General features: G+C 41.0%; 1 protein-coding gene across 1 annotated transcript in view; it reads right to left on the bottom strand.

Moving 5' to 3' along the window:
* Window positions 1–4390, bottom strand: part of ca16b (carbonic anhydrase XVI b) — a 100499-nt gene extending 96109 nt beyond the window's left edge. Inside the window, exon 1 of the mRNA XM_041948052.1 lies at window positions 3729–4390. Within this exon, the coding sequence (XP_041803986.1) occupies window positions 3729–3813 (85 nt within the window). The 5' untranslated portion in view covers window positions 3814–4390. The remainder of the gene's footprint in view (window positions 1–3728) is intronic.
* Window positions 4391–17574: the final 13184 nt, after the last annotated feature.

Raw genomic sequence — 17574 nt, 5'->3', positions numbered from 1 at the left:
CAGCTCATTTCACAGGCTATTTTCACAGACTTTTTCCACAGCTGATCAGTGTGAAGAAAACATGCTGGGGTGCTTTTCTCAAACCACAACAAGGGCCACAGCTTAACCACCGGAAAATAATATAAGCAACACGACTAAGTCACAACCGTTCTCCAAAACCAGACTGCTGTCTCAAGCTGACCCCAACTTAGCTCAAGCAATGTTATTAATAACAAAATTGCATTGTTGTTTTAAAGTTTATCCAGTGTAATTAGACAGATAGATAAGCTAGTCATTAAATTTGAAAGCAATAAGCAAAGGATGAGCATCACTCGCAAAATGGATAAACAGCAAATTATCTGCACGAGCGAAAAGTGATTACAGTTGCAATGTTTCCCCATCGGACCATTTAGTGGGTGGCACAGGCAGCTGGTGGAGAGACAACAGATAACAGTGTGCCGAGCCCATCCATGATCAAGACTGAGCATATGTTGCTGATGCTATTTTTAAAACTCTGAGAAAGTTAGTTTTGAAATGGTCTGTCAGTACTGTACATGTTGAACCAATTATCCAGAGAAGGTAGAGGAGGGCCTTGAAGATAATGATGCTGTTGCCAACATCAGTGATGTCCAGACAGCTGGCATCCTGCTGGCACAGCAGTACATCAGGACCTCATTAATAACATTAACAACATGTTTGCTCACTAATATTCTATTTGCAGTGGACAGTGATGGTGTTATTTGAAATGGAGGGGCGAAAACGGCTATTATGCTCGTCAAAATGTGGCAACTGTTTTTTTAAATTCCCAAAGATCCATGTTCATTGGGGTCCTATGGTCAATGCCACCAATTATTCCCCAGCTCTGTCACAAAGCTTTACGCCTTTATCATCTTTGTACAGCCGTATTCTCACAACATGCAATTATTTCGTCATTACTTAAGTGATGCAATCAGGACTATTTCTATTATTAATTATAAGCTATGCTTCACACAACGACTCTGGAGCTGCAATTCCATTCATGCAACTCTAAACAAGTGTGGTTGTATATATTTGTCTGAACTAACAGTTTCAGCCATACTGTTGTAGGGAGTGACAATCAGGGGGGAAACAAACCTGGACGTTTGTGCTCGTGAGAAAAGACACGCAAGGCTGTTTTTACAAATAGGACAATAACATGAGAATCAGGCCAGTTTTATGGACAGCTATGTCTTTAAATCTGACATGCTCTGAGTTTACAGATATTTAAAATATTTAAATCTTTTATTTTCACGTAAACTTAAGCACTAGTAAAGTTATGCGGCCTCTGACGTAAACTAATACGATAGATGAGTACGGTTACGTGACCGTGTACATGTAGTTAAATTGGATTTATCCTCCACCACCACTTTCTAGCTGGTCTGCCAGTCAGCCTGTATTGCCTTTCCGCTGTGTGTCAGAGGTCTGGTGAGACATGCCATGTAAGAAAACTCAGCTGTGTTAGGGGCTTGGAAGGCTACTGGTCATTAAAGCTGCGGACTAAGGACGTGGAAGCATGGAACTGGGGGATTTTTTGGGGCAGAGGGGGGTGACTCAGAGAGGAACCATTCTCCTGTGTTACATCACTGCAGCTTCACTATAGGGGATGATTGGTGCCACAGGGTAACATTTAGTATGCTTGTGATATACACTAAAAGTGTTGAAGCACAGTCTCTCCAGTTGCCACAATGTTAAAGAGTACAAATGCTTCCAATGCTATGAGAACAGAACCGGGCTGATAAATTTGTGGGGCAATTATTATCAGCCAATATTAGCTTATCACAGATGTATCTATTAGCATGCATGTCAGCTGACTGAGTACTTAGAATTTTCAGGGACAAAAATGCAAATAGTGTTTGCAGTAATATAGTAGCACACACTGTCCGCCAGAGAGCGCAGACAAGTTTATTGTTGAAGTCTCGCTCCTTGCATATCTTTTGTGCAGTTCTTTAACAACCAAATATAAGAGATCCTTAGCAGAAATGTTATGTTCATATACTAATTTTATGAGGTCATGTCATATTGGCTAATGATTAATCAGATTTTTTTTTTTTAACTCTCACTAATCAATAGAGGTATCAGTCTCAAAAATCAAGTATTGGTCAGACGCTGTATCAAGATAATAAAAATTGGAGGTATTAGGAAAAAAACAATTGAGTACAGGAAACAGTACACGACACAAAAATTTGGTCAACGTCAAAGGATTCATCGTTGGATGATAAAAGATCCAGGAACACTGAAAATGTGGTTGATTCTGAACAAGATATGAGGATGTATTAGACCACAGGTCAAATGGGGAACCATTTATATCTGTTACGTTGTTTTGGGACTGCATTATTCTGAGTTCTTGTTAAAAGGTGTCTGTCCATTGTCCTCTATTGCCATCAGCACTCTTTTGACCGTAAACATACAGTATCCTGCTTTTTGTCACTTTTTTTTTTTAACTCATTAAAAGCAGTACCGCTGTGTCAAAGTGCATTTCCCCACTGATTTGTCTGATCTAAAACTGGATCTAACCTCAAACTTGATCCCAACCTTTCAAACTGCTGATGCTTATCCTCAACCCAACCTTCGCCTTTAGTCCATCCAGTCTGGCTAACCTGAATCAGGCCCTATCCCAAACCCACAGAGAGAAGAGATCTGGGATCACCATTTGAAAGGGAAAACAGACCGACACAAGACCAGTGTTGCGCCACATTTTGTGACCTGACTGGAATTAAACATATATTACCACATATTTCACCACAGTCACATATTGTGCTAATATCAAAACTGGTGACGGTAACACCTATAATCATATGTTAAAAAGCCACAAGGTAGCTGTGATAAGCTGGTGTCCAGTGGCGTCAGGCTCTTAGCTGTACATCACTAATATTTCCAGTGCTAATATTCACCACCCCATCAATCCTAGTTAAATCAGTGGGGACACACAATCTGACGGGTTACAAATTCAGCTAAAGCAGGTACCCATACTCCAGGACTTGTGGCATTAATCGCCCCTCATACAAGCAGAACCATCCACGAGCCAACAGCGCTAACTATCGCCCTCATCCTCGTTTCTACCTACGCACATGACAGCGGGCAGACACACAGATTATACCTCCACACACACCGAGACCATAACTACAATAAGCCTGTACTAAAACCCGGGACGCCTCCAAAACACCACAAGACAACTACAGGCTTAACGGGCACAGAAATCCCGGTAATTTAGCAGCAGGCGAAGTGTTCGAACTCAGAGATTTAGCACTAACCTCCCGAGTGCCCGCATGAACGTTACACTAGCTGCGATTTCGGAGAATGGTGGCTTTTTGAGACACCACGTCGTGCGTTTGAATAACCGGTGTTGGGGCCAAGTTAACGTGTTAAACGCCGGGGTCAAAGAGGAGTCGCAGGAGCACAACCGGGACTAAATGTTCAGCCTGACGTTAAAGCGAGGGGGGCTGGAGGAGGAGGAGGGGGGGTAGTTTGCGCCATAGTCCCGCTGCCTAATCAATAACATGCACATAAATCACTGAGGCTAAACGTCTCAGCGTCAACGCAAGCGTCGGACCTGAAACTCGGCTCGGCCCTGAACCCGGGCTAAAACGTTGCCTCTGAAAAACCTCTTAATTCCACACCCCAAAACTCGCTTTTTTATATATCCTTTATTGTAAAAGACCAATTCAACACTGTGGACACTCAGTAGTTAAGCTACAAAAATGATAGCTAACCCGTGTTGTTGTAGGACTTACCGGGATGACAGTCTTTGTGTTTGGGCAAGGTTAAAAACATTAAGGATAAAATCCACCAGCAACTCGGTCCCCGTATTCTCCGCATGTTAGACCACTCATCCAGAGTCGCAAGAAGGCAACGGGTGACAAAGTTTTTTTTTTTTTTTCAGTCTTTCCTCTTCTTCAAGAAAGAAAAATCACATGCACGCGACCGAAGCTGGGAGCGAAGTTGGCACGGCGGCCACGAAGGCAGAGCATCAAAGTCCTGGTCGGCGGTTAGGCGACGGAGTCACTGCTTTTTAAAAGGACACATTTGTTCGCCTCCGGTCCGAGCAGCGGCTGTTTTTAGCTTCGAGGAATAAAACGCTGCGCACGCCGCAGCTGTGCAAAAACAGTTGGAAATCTGTTGGACTCCGCCGTGCCTGTAGCGGGCTTCCAGATAGCGACATTCCCGAAGTGTGGAGGGGTCAATCGGCGATCAATCGCTGTCTTTAACTACAGGGGGGGGAGAAAAAAAGTGGTCGAATATTATTGATTACACGTGGTCATTATTAAGTGGTTATCCGTGGCGACGGCGCAACGAAGGGCGATGCACGACGCGAAGAAAAGTGCCGCTGGAAACGTCCCATTCTTCCATCCAGGAAGTAGACTAGCGGTCAGGCGTGCATGGATATCTGGCTGCTGGTTCCATCCTACCGGACAGGCTGCGTGTGAGGGGGAGCCAGCGCGGGGCGGGAGCAGCGGAGGGAGGGGAGGCGTCTCTGGGATTCGCTGAATGCAAAATGACTCAGAAGGGACCCAGAGGCTGGTTGATAAGGAAGACTCCAGAAATCAGCGGCTCATGTCAGATTGTCAAGTCGCCGAGTCCGAGACCGCCTCTTTTAAATGTTGCATCAAACATGTTGCATCAAACGGTGAAGCGCTGTTTGAATATTATCTGGCTGAGGCCATTTCAGACTGTGGATTGGAGCCTTGTCAAAAAAAAGAGAAAACGGTGTCTCTGCTAGATCCACTGATTCCAATCCCCCCATCCTGTCATCTCACTGTTTTGTTGCTTCCTCCCAGGCCCCATTATTAAAATGACCCTCCTGTGGCCGCACAGTGATGTCCCTTTGCCTCCTGCTGGCAGAACTGTGAATGGAATACTTGAGCAGTAATCATCACCTGGAATATCATCATGTATGAGAGTGTACTGATTGGAGAATTATGCATCCACCGGTGACACTCCCTTAGGTAAATGTGTAGTCAGTGGTGTTCTTGCAGAACTATCCAGCTGGACATTTAATTTGAAGAATCTGATTAAATTTCTCATTTAATTACCCAGTTCTCTGCAGGGCCATTGAAGACAGTCACAAGGGCCCTTTGCTTTTAATGTGGGCCATCTGCTTCCTCTCCAAAATGCCTACCTTTTCAAAGCCCCCACAGCCTCGTGGGCATCCTCGCACGATCCTCCAGGCTGCACTACTTCCACACACACTGCAAAACATTGCTGTGTTTGACAATACTCCAGACCTTACTGTATTCTGACTGATCAAGTGCAATTAACCTCATCGGAAGTTTCTGAATTCTTTCCAGCTTGGTTTTCTGTCTTGGTATGTCAGGTGACACCACAGGAAGGCCCTTCAAATGAATGATGCAGACTCCAAAAACCTTTGTGCAACAGACCCAGCACACGTACCTCTACGTGCACCAAACCACTGGAACATCACAACGTAACAACACAACGTAAATAACCAAATAAAGTCAACTTGTGTTCTTTCCAGTGCACATAAATATATGCAACTGTAAATGATGCATTAATAAATGCTCATTTCATTTTGACGTAATAAGCTTAACTCAAGCTCCACTTTCAGAGCTTTCAGCCACATCTTGTCAGTGAGTAGAAGATGCTCAGTTAAATACGTCATATATAGCTGACACAATTAATCAATTAGTCAGATGAGAGAAAATCTGTTTTGATGATCATTTAATTGGCATTTCTTGAGTGAAAATGCCAAAAATTGTCTAGCTTTTCAGCTGTGAGGATTTTGTATCTTTTGTTGCAATGGACACTTCCCATGTTTTCTGGCATTTTAAGAGACCAAACAATGGGTTGATTAATTAAGAAAATAATCGACAGGCTGCAGGATCATGAAAATAACTGCAAGCCCTGGTGCCGTGGTTAAAACATGAACATGCTTCTGGATTGTTCTCTCTCACTACTGTTCCAGACTTTTCATGTAGAACACGCAGCCTCTAAGTCAGAGAAATAGCACACAAACAGCAATCAGTGTAGAGGGAAGTAATGGACAGTCTGAAATTAAAAGGCCATGGTGACATTTGTGGCCACGATTTAAGCGATGAGCCACAAGGCTCCTTAAAGCCAAGGCTGTGATGTGCTTTGAGTGTTTTGCAAAGCATTGCCTCATAGCTGTTTTGAAATCAACCATGACATGACACAGGCATATACGTAGCTCTGACAAAAAAAAAAGAATACGAGGGCTCCACGGTGTTTTATTTCCTCTAACGATCAAATAAGAATTTAACAAAACAGAGGGGTGACGTGCTCTTCATGACAAATCGTAACTTGAGAATATTAAAAACAAAAATGCAAATGAGCAGTTCTACAGCAGATGAGTGTTGTAGATTAATTTGGTGGTTGCATCTCAGCCCCTGTTGAATCTCAATTTTCTCATGAACAGTAACCCTTATTAGCCTCCTTGCATGCAGTGCACTGGGGTTTTCTGAAACATGCGAAATCAAGGGAACAGTGTGATTAATTATACAGCAATAAGTTGCATTCACGGAAGCCTGTAAAATGCACCCAGGTGATACTGCATTCATTTGGTCAAAGCCATGTCTTTTTATATGGAGCCACTGCTTTTTCCTCTAGGATAGGTGCAGACCATGCGCTGCATATAAAGGTGTCTTTATATTCAGTCTATGGTGCAAACACATACAAGCAATCACAGCCAGCATAGTGTAAAATGAGTCATGACCATTATTTTTCTTTTGTCTTAGAAGCTTCATGCAGAGCTTCATGCCAAGACTTTGGAAAATCAAGGGAGCCCAAAACTAACCTCCACTCTCCACAGCGCTTCTCTGCATTTTCTAGCGGTTTCGTGAGGCATTTGTAATGTGTCCTTTGACATCTGACATTCGAATCTTTTTTTTACCCTGTGGGGAGTTGAAACCCCAAAGGCATCCTAACACTTTATCCGACAGTGAAAATGTGCTTCAGTTTAAAAAAAAGAGAAGAAAAGCTGAGATATACATGATTCAGTCGAGTCCAGCCATGACACCAGCATTGTGTCCCACAGGCACCTCCTTCCTCTTTGCCCTTAAGTGGTTTGAGAATCACACTTGTATTATTTTTTTCAAACACATTTCACATGTTGACAGTTGGTACATAATGTACGACTGTGTGCATCAATTATGTAATGCAATTCAGGCTATGACCATATATAATTTATTTGATTCTCAATCTCATACATTATTTAATCAAAAGCTATTTTTACCATTATTACTCTCTTCAAATAGTTTTATCTTTTGTTGGTCGGTCCTCTAGTTCTCCACATCAATGTGTCATGTTCCTGCACTGAATCTACTCTGCATTAATGCTTCAGGACGGCGTCACGAGTGTCTGTCAGCCAGAGTAGGACGACCTTAAAAAAGGGTAACACTCTGAAAACTGCCAAGACGGGTTCAAAAGTGAGCCACTATACAAGTCTTTGGTTTTCTACGTCAAAGAAGTGGGATGCACTCCAGTTGCACAATGTGATTTCTGTTTGATTAATGGTGAAAAATTGCCAACTTAATGCATATGAAAAATGTAGGTTATGCTATATTTGCATTAGAGCTACATAATGAAAAATGCTCAACCTTTTGAGGCGGAAATGCTTTTGAAGCTAATTTCAGAGCCGATAAAAGGCTCCAAATATGGGATGGCACTTCAGCTATGATTAAATCAAATCCATGCCACTGAGTTTTGATTCAGAGATTAAAGGACTATACCGGCATTTTTAGCCGATTTAATGAAATCCCGAGAATTTGGGATAGATCTTTTTTTCTCATCTTTTTGATGCCTCCTTGGCAATCATGATCTTCATGGTATGACAGACCAAGAACGCATGACCGTATTTTTGTCAGAGTTATGTCATTGCTGTGTTGTAATGCATTGACTGATTTGAAGTGTGCCTGTGTGACGCATCATTGTGCTCTGGGATGTCGGTTGCAAAACAGGATTGCATTCACCATGCTGATAGGAAAGTGAGGGCAGTTGATAAGCAAAGAGGTGAACTCTGCAAAGTATAAATGTGAATTTTGCAGCAGCCAGCTAAGTCTTGATATTGAGTGTGCTCGTGACTCCTCGTCGGGGATTTAGGGTTTGAACTGAAACAAAGATGCCCCTGAGAAGAGCAGATGGGAACCTTTGCAGTTCCTGTGGAAACAGACGGATACAACTCCTGAGGGGCGACTGCTATCCCCCGTATCGACTATTGACGATATTCTATTTGTCATCTGTCTCCCTCAGTGTGAAAGCTTACACCAGCAGGAAGTGTTAAAACAAATACAAAACGCTGTGCTCCTTGTACTGTATGTGTTGGCTCAGTTTTCCGTATTTACAGTTAGCTTTTAAACCATTATAAGATCATACAGTTGTTTCATAAGTGCAAATTCCTTCATTCATCAAAGTAATACTGTACTTCCAGATTCAGAGAGGCTTTGCCATGACTTAATATGTTGGTGCAGTTGACCTAATTTTGGAGGATGGAGAGTCATTTTCTGTAATGCGGAGATAATGAGAGAAACATGGAAAGTTTTAGATTTGGCTGGTCAGTATTGGATAAAAGAGATGTGAGCATGAGGGAAAAAAATGAGTTTAGCAGAGTGAGAAAAAGAGAGTTATGACTTGAGTGATTTGAGGCTGTAGTAGTTACTATTTGAAGCCAGTAGAGGGTGTCTGCAAAATTCATGTTTCCATTAATCACCGCAAAACCACCTAGGACCATCACTGAAGCTCCTGAAGAATATAATAGGTTCATTTGTCACAGAAGGGCAACGAATCCTAGCAAAGAACTTGGATGGATGATTTAATAGCCAAGAAATCCAGAATATAGAGTCAGCGTGTCAGCGTGTTTAATATGGTATATTGAAGTCACATTCATTTACTCGATGTCAGTGTCTAGAGGCCTTGCACAGAGTGTTTGTGTCATTGTCTTCACTGGCAGCCACTTTCCAGAGAAGACAACAACTATGCATTCAATGTAGCAAAAGAAAGCATGACGTTACTTTTATTTTTGATCTTTTCTTTTTTTATGTTACCTTTGTGACTTATCAAGTTGTGAGATACCAGTTTATTACGTTTGTCTGTGTATACTCTCAACACATAGCAACCGCTGTTCTGCACAACTGCTGCTTCTTCCGACATGGAGGAACAATCATCCCAGAATATTCAGTGAAAAGCCCTCATTTGTGTCCCCATGAAGTTAAACATCAGGTTTTTTTTTTCTTTTCTCTTGCAGATAATTTGTACCAGGATCAGAAAAGCACAGGAATCAATTTTCATTTCACTTGCAACAACTTGCGCTAATTTGCAAGTCACCGAGGACTGTTGAAAGTTATCACCATTTATCAAATGATGCAAAAGCTGCTGGAGAACAAATGAGGGAGGGAATGACAGAGCGTTTCTGGAATGGCTGAAGGAATTTGCACACATGGATCATCTTCAGATGGATCAGTTTAAACGTTAACCAGGATGGATGCAACATGAATAAAGCGGATATTGAGATACAGAGGAAAATAATAAGGTTCTGGTTAAAAACGACACATATTTTGTCATTGTACACCATGTGTTTTGATGGCTGTAGCAGTAATGTGTTCTGGCTGCTCCATCTTGGTCATCCACCACAATCAACACAGTGTTGTGTCTCATCATTAGGCCTGGTTTCAGTTGCTGTGGGATCTCTGCTGTTATGAAACTAGATTGGAAGCTGGCTCATTGTTAAATTAGAGGATGCTTTTATGTCCTTGCTCTGTTTGAAAAGAGCAATGACAATTCTCAAATTCCCCTCATGTCCTAAGTCATTAAAATTAAGATACCTCTGACTTCCGTCAATAATTCAGAAGTCGCTGCATTTATCTCCCTCCTGGCACTAGCTGGCGTCTTTTTAGGCACAGAGCGACTGCTAGAGCTGGCAGATGCACGGACACATGGGCACACGGCGCTCTACAAAATAAGCTGTCAGGGTAATGCGTCCCGAAAAAAGAAAATTAGCTTGTCAGCATCACGGCAGAGAACTTCATCCGCTGTGTTGTACACAACATCCATGACATGATTACGGAAGATCCTCAGAGTTTTCTTGTTTAACTTTGTATCATGTTCTTCAGTTCATCTGCAGCCTCCCACGAACATCAGATATCCCAGGGTCCTCCTGCCACAACCAATCATTTAAATGGGCCTCCACTCACCTGCATAATTACCAATATAAAACACCAAATACATAGCATTGAACTTGACTACGATTTATTCCAAGGCAAATTAAACCTGCTGAGGTGGCGAGAGGTGGCCTGATGCAGACATTTTTTTTGTCATAAACAAGGACAGCCTTTAAAGTCGGAGCAGCAGTGATACATATTCCATTTTTTCTCAATTTTTCTCTCCATTCTTCCTTTTCGATTGAAGTCGATTCAACGTCTTTCAGTTTTCATTCACTGCAGAGGAGGTCTGGAAACATGACCACACACACCTCTGCTCCTCAGTTTGATAATGTCAGAAGGTCTCGAGCGATTCCTGTTGGCTTCATCTACCTTTGACTGCCTTTGATCATTGTGTGGTGTTCACTTCCTGGACCCATTAATGATGTTCACTGGGTCAAATTGACCCTGAGCATAAATGCCCTTTTAAATCAAAACAGAAAAAACTTCCATGCCAACACTTCACAGACTTTTTAGTCATATTTATAGTACATAGAGTAAATAATCAAAATTTTCAGTTTTCTGGAACATACCTACCAAGCAAAGTGTAAATAATTTTTGCCAAGGTTTGGATGCGAGGTGTTACCAGTGTCTTGCCTAACGCCTCGAGAAAGAGCCCCTCCTCCCCCTGGATGTTTCTTTTGTGGCAGCCTGGATTTGTTAGCATCCAGATCACAACGGCATGGCGCGCCAAAACATAGCAGGGGAGCTCGATTTTACACATCAAAGTCTGTTTACGGGTCTTGAGGAGTACTTCTACATATGTGAAAAAAGTGGTATAAAGCATTTTGTGGCTCCAGAGGGTTTGAAACTGAAATGAATCTTGGGTTGTGGAGTCAGAGAGAAGTGAGCGCACCAGACCTCTGCAGGCCGCTCCTCATCCTCGCTTGAGGCTAACAGCTCGAGGCTACATTAGCCGCCGGGTTTTTGACACGGAAGAAGAATGCGTAGAATAAAAAAGACAACATCTCTGGTTCGGCTGCTTTTTCAAACTGTCCATCATGAGCCCAACAATGTTTTAGGAGTCCAATTCTGAGTTTTCAGATCTTCTACTAAAGTGAAAGCAGTAGTACTACAGTGTAAAAATACACTGTTTCAAATAAAAGTCCTGCATTCAAAATCTTAATTAAGCATAAGTACAAAATATCAAAATATTGGCTACTTACAAAAGTAAGTTAGACAGAATAGCCCATTTCAGAATATATTATTAGAATTGGTGATGCATTCAAGTGTACGTCACTTTAAACGTGCAGTGCAGGACTTTTACATTTAAACAGAAGTCTGTTACTTTCAGGCCCATGCCAAACAAGCTCACATAATGCTGATTAAGAGTGGTGGGTGGCAGGTGGATCGCTCTGTATTCCGCAGAATACCAGAGGTTTTAAATCTGGAGTTGCTGGCACACCAGTCGCGATGCGTTTTAGGTCAGCCAGCAAGGATCAGTTAGCCAGAGCTGAAGGGGAAAGCGACCGTAGCGACGGAGTGGGCAGCAGCAACAAAGAGAATAGTTCAGCCAAGAGCGTCGTACGCGCATCGACAATGAAATTACTCTCGCTGCCAGAATGGGGAGACACAAGTTCTGCACTGTAGATTTGTTCTGGATTTTTAACACATCAAAATGTGGTTAGTTTATTAGTTAGTTGATTTAAATCGTGTGTAAATGATGAAAAACTGCAAAGTAACCAGTAACTAAAGCTGTCAAATAAATGTAGTAGAGTACAGTACTTGAGTTAATTCAGTAACATAATATTACATTACAAATATTCTTTTAAGATTATTGGAAATTCTTGTCCCGGCCCGTATGAATCTATAAAAATTTATAGGAACAGCAGATCAGCACCAGATGAAGGGCATACATTTCTCGGAGACGCTATGTACTCTGAGAAAATAAGCTGAGTTACATGTTCTCCCTAGAAAATAAGCCATGGCGTTTCATAATGAAGAACCAAGCATATAAAAAATTAGACACAACTCACCCAGGAGAGACTACAAGCACCATGCGCAATTTAAAGTCAATTACACAGTCACAGATGAAAGTAACATTAATATCTGTAAAAGTATGCAACTGTATGCACAACTGATAATGAGATGTAATTTATGCGAAACAGAGGGATAAATATTTTACTAGCCTGCTTTTTTTTTTCTCTATCTCAGATGCAAGTGTGAAAAATCACCAGCCAGAGCCTGAATGCAGCATATGGGAGAGTGCCAAATATTGCTGCTGGGCAGGTGCCTGGAGTTCCATTTGAGCAATGCAATTATGAAAATTGGAGTTATGCAGATGAACAAAAGGATTGCTACTGGGAAATGTGTCACTGTCCTCTATTCTTGTCATGCACGGAAAAAAGAAATAACAGAACATATTTGGTGGAAAGTACAACTCAGTATTTATGTGGAACAGGCTTAACTTGAACGTCTCTTATGTGTCCATGGTTTTATTGACCCAATCAAGATAAAAGAAAAGGAAAACAGATTCCAGGCTGTTGCCGTGCTCGGCAGTGCTTGGCACTACAAACAGCCGAGCAGCAAGGTCAGACTGCTTACAGCACTTTATTAGTTAGAATTAGGTTTCTTTACTTTTATAATGGAACAATCTGTCTCTTCTCCCCCTGATGTTTTAAATGAAAGTAAACTTTTACATGTCTGAACACTGGATTGCTTTTATATTGTCTGTATTTATTTTCATTTGGACGTTTCACCCACAGGTAGGACACACACTGCGTATCTAATGTCACAGACTGTAGCTATTGGCTTTGCATTTCAGTTCAGTTGGCACATGCGTATGATTTCATTTGCAGACAGTTCAGAATTTTGCTACTTTGAGGGCATAAATTGCGCAATTCTTGAGTAAAAAAATTCTTATTTTATTGTTGGCTCTGTGGGATATAACAGACAATATTCTACTTATTCTACTTGCTTGTGTTACTTCACTACCAGTTCAGTCCTGATGTATTTGTAAAGGAGACCAGACCTGACCATGACATCCTTCACCCATTTAGAAGAAAGGCTAAATGTATTGCTGCTGTTATTGTCATGTTTATATTGCCTCCCTTTACCCTGTTGCAGTGTTATTTCAGTTGTGACGGTCGAGGGATGCTTCGTGAAAATGCTCCCACATATCATCGGATTGACAAAAAATGAACAAACAGAAACAAATCAGAGCTCAACAGCCTAATGCACACTTGGGTTGGAGATGTGTTTAACGTCTCTTTGGCCTGCAAATGAGGATTTTATTTTTTTATTTGAAGTGAAATTTATGCCTGGACCTGGCTTTATTACTCTTTCTTGTTTTGTATCTTATTCTTCCAAGTGCATGATCACGCTCTCTCAGAGCAATATGTCACCTGGATTCAAGGCATCCTGCAGGCATTTTACTGTACATATAGGCGAAGGATAACGTGATAAAACCATGCAGTCAAGTGTGAGATTACTGACATATTGTGGTATTTCTGTGTATAGGAGATGTGATATCACATGGAGATGGAAGGACGAAAATCAATTTCACCGTCAATGCACCCTCACGAGTCTTCTTTATGTGCCTTTAAAGGTCTTATACTGTTGTTTTTCTGTGGGGTCTGGGCATAATAATGAAATCTAATTAAAATATATATGTGTGACCTTTCGGAGATACAGAATTTATCTTTGAAGAATTCTGTCTATACCGATGTTTGTTATATTTAAAATATGTTGGTTACGTCTAAGATACATGAACTAAACCCTAAAGCTTCTTTCAGCTTTGAGTGGGTATCCTTCCATTGTTATGCATAGAGCAACTATCCAGACACCTTAATTTGTTTGTTTTGCAGTGAGAGCTTTGCAGACGAGCTCCATTCAGTCTCCCCACCTGAATCATTGCTGGATTGATGCATGCTGAAGATCATTTTCTGAGCTACTCGTCTGTGTAGTGGCTCACATCCAGCACATGCTTTGTTTTAGGTCCCAGAGAAAAAGATGGATCCAAATCCAAGAGAAGATAAATAGAAGCGTTCCCTACCTGGATGCCAGGATTCTGCCTTCAATCAGATTAAACTACATTATCGAATGCACAGAGTAGAGTAGACTGAAAATAAATCAGGCCTTATTGTGTGCTGGAGATGGATACATGTCCCGTGGGAGAACAGGCAGCTCAAAACATGCACAAGAATTTGAAATGAAAAGAAATACGTTTAAGTGCTGCAGTTTTCAATAGCAATAAATGAAGCATCTTTCTCGAAACGATGCTGTCCGGCTGTCTTACATTTGTAAACTCCTCGGCTGAGGTAAAAACATATTCGCGATAAGGAAGGTCGACATTTTATCTAGCTTTTAGGTCCGTTTCATAACAGAAGTCATGCATTGAATTTCCTAGCCGCACTGCTGCAACAGCAGCGGCTTATTCTGCAGATATATGATACAGGCCTGCATACAAAGTGTAGATTCAATATAAATGTGTGATGGCAGGCCTGACAGTTTAAAAAACAATACACTCCTGACACTCCCCAAGCCTTTGTTTTATCGACCAACCTCCCTCCGCAGTCATTGTGGAGTCTATAATAAAAATGCATCAGATGCATCCCCCTGTCCTCAGCAGAACGTCACTCAGGGGACGGTATGTAGACCTTTATGAGAGCTAATGACCCACAGCTCTTAGAGTGCCACAACCATCAGCATAATTAGGTTCAATGTCTGTGCTCAACCTTTCGTTTATGTGCCCTTGAAAGCAAAAATGGCAAGTGATATTGACAAATGAACCGAAGGATCGGACTCAGGTGGCAGGATTGTATGTTTTCAAGTGTCGTTGCCGACAACGGTCCATCCACCCTGTAAGAAAGACTTCAGTGCCCGCGTTCACTACAGTTACATTTTGAGTAACATTTGACACCCACTATTCAGCATAGAAGGTGTTCGTGGACGCTTCATAAATTGCTTACGATATACAATCGTGTAGTTGTAAGCAGATATGAGGACGTTTTTAACTGTTTATTGATGTATTTGCCAACATTTCTAGTTTCACATATTAAGCACTCATGTGTATAAAGAGTTAATGAATCATTGATAGCACAGTATAACATAGCTGTAATGATATTTAATAATAAATGATACACACGAACAAATCCTTAATATGCTTAAAAACATTAAGTTATAAATATGATATGAATATGACAAACAGTTATTGACACATCCATGAAGAAACACTTAAGATGTCCTAATGTCTGCAATGTGATGTACTGCTGAGAAATGCTGGGTTCAAATAATGCGTTAACAAATTTAGTTTTTAAATAGTCTCCAGCTTTGCTTTCAGTGTCAGGTCATTGTAACCCAGCACTACATACAGCTTGTTGCAGCATTACTGCAAGCTAAAGTCACAATGTTTTGACATTTAGAGGGGTTTTTCCACATTTAAGAAGAATTAACTGAAGTGGTACAGTACAAACCTAAAAGGATTTAATTGACTTATCAGAGTGTGTCCAGTGTGTTGCCTGCAAGAATACTGAAGTGTACACAAGTAGTTCCACTTAAATACTTGCAATGTAAATAGTTGCTCAGTTGACACAACTTTATACAAACTTTAAGTGTGCTGAAGTACACAAGTTAAAATCAGGATTCATGAGCATTTAAAACACACTTGCAGAACAACTGTATTATATCACCGGTGTGTTGGAAATATACTTAAATATACTCAAAATGAAGTGAAATTAAAGTACACTGTAATTAAGCATACCAATAGTGTATTACAATGGACTTGAAAATAAGTAAACTTTTCATGAGTACAATTTTAAAAATATTTTTAGTTTAGTACACGCTATAAGTTAATTTAAACACAAGATACTTGTGCTCAAAAAGAGGATTCATTCTCAGTGAAGAACCTTGGACCCCTAATCTGCCTCTGTACATGCCAAAGAGCAGTGATTCCTAACACGTCTCTGGGGGTCTGGGGGTCTCACACTGTTTTTGCACACTGTATTTTAATGCACAAGCTGTTATTCTACCATGTACTTAAAGGTGTTTCTTCCCTCTTTGTGATTTAAATTTATAGGCAAAATAATGAATTATGGATGTGATCCCTCGTGGCTGGTTATACCTCCCCCGAACAAGATGCATATGTAACAACAATTAGCACCTCATACTAATCTGGCAGTTACAAATTGTTTGGAAATGCAACGATCTGTAATCATTATGGTCTCATTTGTTTCTCTTACTTCTCCTTTTCTTTTGACACTTGGCCCAAAAAGTGTTACGTAATTAAAAAGCTGCAACTGCCTCCAAAAGTTTACAGTAAAGCAGTGAGGTTAAATATGGAAAATAATATTTGTCATTTTTCTTAGTTTGGTGAAAAGCTATACCTCTAGGGCGAGTTAATGCTTCTTTTCAGCTCAGTTTAGCTTGTTTTATTGATTTTAGTCCAAGTACAAATTATCCTTATTGTATTGTAACTGGTGAGTTATCAGCTTGTTTCAAGATATTGACCCTTGCTTAGTGCAGTGCAAACAACTGGACCTTTTTCCTCTCGGAAGACTCTCCACTTAGTCAAGAGGTGGACAGAGCTTTTTTGTATGCAAATTAGACAAAACTACTTAAGGTCCACACTTTTGCAATTTTGGAATTGTAACTCACATGATTCCATGTAGTCTGACCTTCAAAAATAAAGGCATTAAGATGCACAGTGTAGCAGATATACAGTGAAAAGCAATGGATGGAGATTGCTGACTGTACGTACAGTAAATCCTGTTCTATTTCCAAACATCTTCTCATTAGCTTTGAACTGCGAGGATAAATGTTTTCACCACATTCAAGCTTATGTTCCCTCCATTCAGCACTGTCAAATTAATTCAGCGAGACTATGCGAGGTGACATCACTTCAACAGTTTGCAGTGAATGCAAAGCTGGACTCAGAGTCTGACAGAAAGTCATAGTAATGGAGCCAAAGCTGAGCGGAACTCACTGCCCAAACAGTAATGAGAATAATGCTTGGATGGGTTTGTTTCAAAAGGGCAAATACTGTAAACAAGTTTCAGGCCTGAAGCTATTACTTCACATCTTCAGCATGTTAGCGGGTTTTGCAGTTCACTTTCATTTCACACATCAGATCAGTATTCTGTGAATCGTCATGGCAATCACACTTACATTCAGACATTATGATATGCATTGTTAAATAACCCTGACACCCCCTTTTTAGCGATTATCCTGCCGTAGGGGTTGACATAAATGGAGCTGAAAACAATCACTACCTTCACTGGAAGCAGCAGTGAAACAAGGAGGTTTTGGTCTCCTCTCTAAATAGTGCTAAATGGTTGTCTGGCTGATTACTGCACCTGTGTCAGACAGGGTATTCAAAGGAAAATTTCAGTTTATTTCAACCCTGTTTCCCATAAATGTGGCTATTGTGGCTTCACTGGTTGTTCTAACTTTGCACCCGCCACCTCCATTGTAG

Source organism: Chelmon rostratus, chromosome 2, assembly GCF_017976325.1.
Source record: "Chelmon rostratus isolate fCheRos1 chromosome 2, fCheRos1.pri, whole genome shotgun sequence".
Taxonomy (NCBI): domain Eukaryota; kingdom Metazoa; phylum Chordata; class Actinopteri; order Chaetodontiformes; family Chaetodontidae; genus Chelmon; species Chelmon rostratus.
Note: the sequence above shows the minus strand (reverse complement) of the source record. Positions and strands in the feature narration are given on the sequence as shown.